We start from the raw sequence: 7,336 nt of genomic DNA, 5'->3' as shown, positions 1-7,336 counted from the left end.
CCAGATAAGGTACCAGGCCCCAGGGAGGGTCGGTCTCTATACCTCCGGTGAGTGGTGCCTTCCCTCGCACCTCCAGCCTGAGCTTGCAACGCCCATTTAATAGATGAAGAAGTGGAGGCTGGGGGTGGGTGTGAGGGGTATCTGCTTGAGGATCCTCAATATAATCCGCTCTCCTCTTCCTCCTGCTCCACAACTACCCCCTTGAGGGCCTCCACCTAGAACCACAAGGGGCCCTGGGCAGGGGGTGCTCTGAAGGGGCAAAAGACAGTGACTGTAGCCTTGGGCCCAGATTGACTCCAACCGTCCTCCACACCCCTCCTCTCTAGGTGGCCATCCAGCTCAATGACACCCACCCCTCCTTGGCCATCCCTGAGCTGATGAGGATTCTGGTGGACCAGGAGCGCCTGGAGTGGGAAAAGGTGGGCTTCGGGGCCCCTCCCCCACTCCTGCCTCACCCTCTCCATCTCAGGGTTCCCTTCCCACTCTGGGGAGGGGATAGATGTGGGTGGATCCCCCACTGAACAGACAGGGGTGTGAGACCCAGAGGCGGGTGTCCTAGAACCTGGCCTGGCGGTGGCAGGGCTGGGGCTCTTGGCTGCACAGTGTGTGTGGAGAGCCATCCGGCTTAAGCCCCGGGGGTCCTGCCTCCCCACCCCACCTGTCAGGCATGGGAAGTGACTGTGAAGACTTGTGCCTACACCAACCACACGGTGCTGCCCGAGGCCCTGGAGCGCTGGCCTGTGCACCTCATAGAGACCCTGCTGCCGCGGCACCTCCAGATCATCTATGAAATCAACCAGCGCTTCCTTAACGTGAGTGGAGAAGGCCTGGGGTGGAGGGTGGGGACGTGGAGGGCCTGGGGAAGGCTATGGGCGAAGATCTGGGGGTAGGGGCTGGGAACCTGTGTTCTGGGTCCTCGTCCTAGCTCTGGTCTCTCCCGGCACAGCGGGTGGCAGCCGCGTTCCCAGGGGATGTAGACCGACTGCGGCGCATGTCGCTGGTGGAGGAGGGCGCGGTGAAGCGCATCAATATGGCACACCTGTGCATCGCCGGGTCTCATGCCGTCAATGGCGTGGCTCGCATCCACTCGGAGATCCTCAAGAAGACCATGTGAGACCCGCTCCCCAGACTCCGCCCCTCCCGCTGGGCCCCGCCCACTGCCTGGTACTGGTCACTCAGAGCCACCCTCTGCTGGCTCCTTCCACAGGTAGCACGGCTCTTACGAGGGTCAAAGGCTTGCTATCCAGTCCAGTCCCGTTCTGGGATGTCCCCTCTTACACACAGCACCCCCCTCCCCTTCACCTCCAGGACCCTTTCATCAAGAAATCAGAGTAGGGGCCCCAGGGAGAAGACCCTCATTCCACAGGGGTGATTGATGATCTTCTGACCCTATCCTGTAGCTTCAAGGACTTCTACGAGCTGGAGCCTCATAAGTTCCAGAATAAGACCAATGGGATCACCCCTCGGCGCTGGTTGGTGATGTGTAACCCTGGGCTGGCAGAGATCATTGCTGAGGTGAGAAGTCGTGGATGGCCAGTAGCGGTCAGCACAGTCACTGCAAGGCGCAGCCAGGTGCAGCTGTGTGTGTGTTTCCCTGGAGGGCCCCCAGCTGAGGGCTGAAATCCATTCTGCACTGCGTTCCCCAGCCTTGCATGTGTCTGGAGGAGGGGAACCACCTTTTATGTGAGCTAATGGAGGCCCTGGCTATGAAGGTCAACCCGAGGAAGTTCACAGCCTGATGGAGGGTTATCAGCAGGTCACATCTTAAGTAAGACCAGAAAGGAGCAGAGATTGCAGGCCCTCGAAGTCACTGCCTGTGAGAGGAAAAGGCCAGGACAAGGGCCTGTGGGGGTCAGATGGGCGTCAGCCATCCGAGCTCAAGGTCAGGAAGGGAGGAGAGAAGTGCGTACGTGCCCTGCCCCCTAGCTGGGAGGCTGCAGGAGAAGGCTCTGTTGGCAGTGGACTCTGCTTGTTTGACCTGGAAACGGACCCCTTTGTGAAGGAGGACAGGGGAGGGCCAGGGGCCTAACTGAGCGCCATCTCCCTACAGCGCATCGGAGAGGAATACATCGCAGACCTGGATCAGCTGCGCAAACTGCTGTCCTATGTGGATGATGAATCCTTTATCCGGGATGTGGCCAAAGTGAAGCAGGTGAGGAGCAGTGCTGCAAACTGGGACAGACACCTGTGCTGGGGCCAGAGTGGAGAGTGCTGGAAGGGCCGGACGTCCGTGTCAGGAATGGCCCATGGAGCTCATCTCTGCTGCAACCTCAGGCCATTGGTAGAAGTTGCCTGGAATCAGTCCATGGTGGGAAGGCATCATCTGACCTCACTGAAAGAGTGCTGACGTTGCTTAGCAATGTCTGCCCTGATGCAGGAGTGGATGAAGGTGGCAAGGTGGCCTTCTATCCTCACCTTCCTGGGAAGGAAATGAGAATGTAGGATTTCCTGAGGCTGAGGCCTATTGGTGAGCTCTTCTCCCTCTCCTGCCTTCAGGAAAACAAGTTAAAGTTTTCTGCGTACCTGGAGAAGGAATACAAAGTCCACATCAACCCCAACTCACTCTTCGATATCCAGGTGAAGCGGATTCACGAATATAAACGCCAGCTCCTCAACTGCCTCCATGTCATCACGCTGTACAACCGTGAGTGGCAGGCTTCCCTCTGGCTCCTGTTCCTGCCTCTGTGTACCTCCCAGCATACTGCATACTTCTCCATCAACATCTCCTTTGTACTCAGGGAAACTCTTGGGACATGGAATTATCCCCACTTCACAGATGGGCAAACCAAGGCTCAGAGAGGGGGGACATGACAGATATGAGGTCACCAAGCCAGCCCAAGTCAGGCCTGTTATTGCCCAGCCCAGTCCTGGCTGACTGGATGCCATCAGGTGCTACAGCCCAGAGGGAAAACCTGGCCCATTCACTGGATCCCTCTGTTTCTCCATAGGTATCAAGAAGGAACCCAATAAGTTTTTTGTGCCTCGGACTGTGATGATTGGAGGGAAGGTGAGAGGCTGAGCCCGGATCATGGCTGTGGTCCTTTGATATCCAGGTTGAGGTCAGCTTGGTTGGGTTGCAGGATGGGGGTAGGAGGCCAGGCTGTGGAGCTGACCCCAAAGTGTGCCCCCACAGGCTGCCCCTGGGTACCATATGGCCAAGATGATCATCAAACTCATCACAGCCATTGGGGATGTGGTCAACCACGACCCGGTGGTGGGAGACCGCCTTCGTGTGATCTTCCTGGAGAACTACCGAGTCTCGCTGGCCGAGAAAGGTACGGTGCCTCCAGTGGGGACCCTAGGGAAGCTCTGATGAGTTCAGTCCCTGGAAGAGATATTAATCTCCTCTTCCTGGGGTACTGGTACTTTAAAGAAGAATCTGGAGAAGACAATACTCAAATCATGAGGATGTTCCCTTAGTGGTGGAATGTCACGCAAGATGGGATGAAATTACAGGGGAGAGGGGCCTCAGTAGTGCCCTTCAAATCACACAGTGGAGCTGGGGGGTGGAAGGAGTCCAGGTTAGATCCCAGATGTTCAAGAATCAACAAGAGGTGGAGAGGGGTCAGTGAGAAGGAGACAGTTGGTGAAGACTGGAGGGCTGGAGGAAGGGGACTCTGAATCTGGCCAGGCCTGGGACCAGACTAACTTCAGAGCCTCTAGCTGACATGCGGGCTCTTTCTGGAGCTGAGTGTGTCCCCTGCTGCCACCCCGCAGTGATCCCGGCTGCTGACCTCTCCGAGCAGATCTCTACTGCGGGCACTGAAGCCTCAGGCACTGGCAACATGAAGTTCATGCTCAACGGGGCTCTGACCATTGGCACCATGGACGGGGCCAACGTGGAGATGGCGGAAGAGGCGGGAGAGGAGAACTTCTTCATCTTTGGCATGCGGGTGGAGGACGTGGAAAGGCTTGACCAGAAAGGGTAAGGGCTGCAGAGTTCTTAGTCCATGGGCAGGAGGCCCCAAGGTGGGACTGCTGGAGGGTAAAGCTGGGAGCAAGAGGCACCACTGGAAAGGCTGGTCCAGGATGCGCAAGGTCATTTTTTTTTTTTTGGCGAGTTAACACTTTAATGCATTTACATGGTTTTGATTACTCATGTTTTTGGACTTGGTTTACTATGTACTCTTTGATAGTCCATTTTTTAAAATTTATTTGGCTGCCTTGGGTCTTAGTTGCAGCATGTGGGATCTTGGTTGCATCATGTCATGTGGCATCTTTTGTTGTAGTGCACAAACTCTCTAGACTCTCTAGTTGTGTTTCAAGGGCTTGGTTGCTCCGAGGCTTGTGGGATCTTAATTCCCCAACCAGGGATCAAACCCATGTCCCCGCCACTGCAGGGTGGATTCTTAACCTCTGGACCACCAGGGAAGTCCCTGCACAAGGTCTTACTTATGGCCATCAGAAGTCTAGAAAACTTTTGAGGTAGCATAACAAATAAGTTGAATGAAATGAGCAGAGACAGAAGTAACACAGAGCTGAAGGAAAAGGAAGAGAAAATAATATCAACTCAAAGAAATAATATCATTTCTGGAATTGGGAGTAAAATGAAATTCTCAGCTCCCTGGCAGCCATGGCAAAAAGGGAAACATGAGTATGGTAGTTAAGTTATACCTGGGTTTGTGGTCAGAAATGCAGATCTTCAGAGACAATCTTCCTGGCATTACATTTTTAACATTTTATTTTAAAATATGATTCTTTTCTTAGCATAGAAGCAGTCCATGCTCTTTAATTGGAAAAATACAAAGCTACAGAGAAGAAAACTGTCTTTCATAATCTCATCCCCCAGATTTAAAGCCACAGTTCTCTTTTTCTTCACGTATTTATATGTGTGTGTATATATATGTAGTTTTTTAAAATTTTAATTAATTTTTTGGCTGCACTGTGCTTCATGTGGGATCTTAGTTCCCTGACCAGGGATAGAACCAGTGTCCCCTGCATTGGGAGCATGGAGTCAACCACTGTGTCACCAGGGAAGTCCCTGTGTAGTTTTTAAAAGTTGGAAATAATATATATACAATATTGAATCCTGTTATCTTAACATTGCTGAAGCATTTTCTATGTCATTAAATAGTCTTTCAAATATTTTAAATGTTTGTATAGCATTCCATCCTATGGAAATGCCATACTTATTTAACTAATTCCATATAGTTGGACGTGAAGGTTGATTTTCCTCGTTTGTTAGTATAAATGTCCCTTTGATGACCAATCTTTTACACTGATGTCCACATCTCTAATCATTTCCTAAAGATAATTATTATGCTTGCTATGTGCTAAGTCGCTTCAGTCACATCCGACTCTTTGTGACCTTATAGACTGTAGCCTGCCAGGTTCCTCTCTATGGAATGCTCTAGGCAAGAATACTGGAGTGAGTTGCCATGCCCTTCTCTAGGGGATCTTCCCGACTCAAAGATCAAACCCTTGTCTCCTGTGTCTCCCTCGTTGCACACAGATTCTTAACTGCTGAGTCACTGGGGAAGCCCAAGATAATTATTAGAAGGGGATATTTCTGAGTCAAAAAAGTATGCATTCTTAAAGCCCCTGATACACATTGTCAAATCATTTCCAAGAAAGTTGGTACCAGTTTACACTCAGCTTACAAGAGCAGGCACTAAATATTGAGAGGAATTTCTCCTGTGGGGCTTGACTAGAAAGTTCAGACTTGGTCCTTTGGATAGGAGGGAAATGTGAAATGTTTTGAGTGAAGTACAGCATGTTCAGAACTAGACTCCAAACAGACACCTTTGGCTGCAGGATGGAGGCTTGACTGGAGGGAGGAATGTCCAGTTGGAGGACCGGTGTGGTGCTGGCACCAGATGGCAGGGGGAGTCCCCTAAAGCAGGCCAGTGCTGGGGATGGGGGTTAGGGACACTGTTGAGGAGGAGGCCATGGTTTCTGGTTGGAAGAGGGGAAGGAAGGAGACGAAACTGATCTGGAGAGATTTGAACCTGGGTGGCTCGGGAAGTGATTGTGTTACCCCAGGAAGTCGTTGGGTAGGAAGTAGTTCCTCCCCTAGGGGAGGAAAGTTGGTGCCAGGACAGTGATGAACATGGCTGGAGAGTTTGAGTTTAAGGATGTTTCTCAGGATGTACCTGTTGGCTCCTCCTGGAGCCTGAAAGTGAGGCCAAGGATGGACTTAGGATGGTGGGGAAGAAAAGCCATTTATGGAGGAAACAGACCTGTTGGGTGACAGTGATGGTGTGTGGGAAGAAGAGTGGAAGGACTTCCGGAGCAAGTGCAGCAGCTGTAGAGAGGACAGTAGCAGGCTGGACCTGAGTTTTCACCCTGGGGCTTGGACCTTTCTGGATATTTGCTGGAGGAGGAGCCAGGAACCCCTTTCCAGGGTGCTGACTATGGCTCTTCCCCCACAGGTACAATGCCCAGGAGTATTATGACCGGATTCCTGAGCTTCGGCACATCATTGACCAGCTGAGCAGTGGCTTCTTCTCCCCCAAACAGCCTGACCTATTCAAGGACATTGTCAACATGCTCATGCACCATGACCGGTGAGCTGGCGGGCCAGGGACCCGCGTACGTGGGGTTGCAGGGCTGAATAGGGCTCAGGAGCAGTGGAGAGGCTGGACATGGCTTCAGGGCAGTTGCGGCCACATTCCTTTGGAAGCAGCATCACTGTCTAGGTCCTCAGGAATCCAATAGGACAGGATGGGCTTGGCCCTCAACCCCAGGAGACTTTCCCACTTCTCCATTCCCCTCCAGGTTTAAAGTCTTTGCGGATTATGAAGAGTACGTTAAATGCCAGGAAAGAGTCAGTGCCTTGTACAAGGTGAGGGGTCCTGGGCCAGGGGTTGGCAGGGCTTTGGCGGCCCTGGTTAGAATGAGGTGGAAGGTGGGGATCCCACTCGCAGAGCAAACCCAGAGCTTCCTTGTGGCCTCTAGAACCCGAGAGAGTGGACGCGGATGGTGATCCGGAACATAGCTACATCTGGCAAGTTCTCCAGTGACCGCACTATTGCCCAGTACGCCAGGGAGATCTGGGGCGTGGAGCCGACCCGCCAGCGCATGCCGGCCCCGGATGAGAAGATCTGAGCCTCTAGACCAGACCCAAACCTGCCCCTGAGTCTGTCTGCAGTCCCTTGGGCCAGCTCCAGCTCCTCGTCCAGAGGGTGGGGTACTGGAGTTAGATCTCTAACCCTCTCCTTGGAACCCCCATTTCCCATCATCCTCGAGCTCCCAGTGTTCAGCGTGACGAAGGACACTGCTCCCACACTGTCCTCGGGCTCCCCAGCCCCTCCCGTCTATGGATTTGACCAACCGCACCCACTCCCCAATAAATTGATTCTCCTGGGGAGCCTCCTTACTCCCCTCTCTGCTGGGA

General features: G+C 52.9%; 1 protein-coding gene across 1 annotated transcript in view; it reads left to right on the top strand.

The window, feature by feature from the left end:
* PYGM (phosphorylase, glycogen, muscle) overlaps positions 1–7,336 on the top strand; it is a 12,940-nt gene extending 5,604 nt beyond the window's left edge. The window contains exons 9-20 of the mRNA XM_010838005.1: positions 327–419; positions 666–812; positions 947–1,110; positions 1,401–1,515; positions 2,051–2,152; positions 2,497–2,644; positions 2,949–3,007; positions 3,134–3,275; positions 3,718–3,925; positions 6,372–6,506; positions 6,718–6,784; positions 6,898–7,336. Of these exons, the coding sequence (XP_010836307.1) occupies positions 327–419; positions 666–812; positions 947–1,110; positions 1,401–1,515; positions 2,051–2,152; positions 2,497–2,644; positions 2,949–3,007; positions 3,134–3,275; positions 3,718–3,925; positions 6,372–6,506; positions 6,718–6,784; positions 6,898–7,047 (1,530 nt within the window). The 3' untranslated portion in view covers positions 7,048–7,336. The remainder of the gene's footprint in view (positions 1–326; positions 420–665; positions 813–946; positions 1,111–1,400; positions 1,516–2,050; positions 2,153–2,496; positions 2,645–2,948; positions 3,008–3,133; positions 3,276–3,717; positions 3,926–6,371; positions 6,507–6,717; positions 6,785–6,897) is intronic.

This window comes from Bison bison, unplaced genomic scaffold (assembly GCF_000754665.1).
Source record: "Bison bison bison isolate TAMUID 2011002044 unplaced genomic scaffold, Bison_UMD1.0 scf7180017864089, whole genome shotgun sequence".
Classification (NCBI taxonomy): domain Eukaryota; kingdom Metazoa; phylum Chordata; class Mammalia; order Artiodactyla; family Bovidae; genus Bison; species Bison bison.
This window is presented reverse-complemented; position numbering and strand designations above follow the sequence as displayed.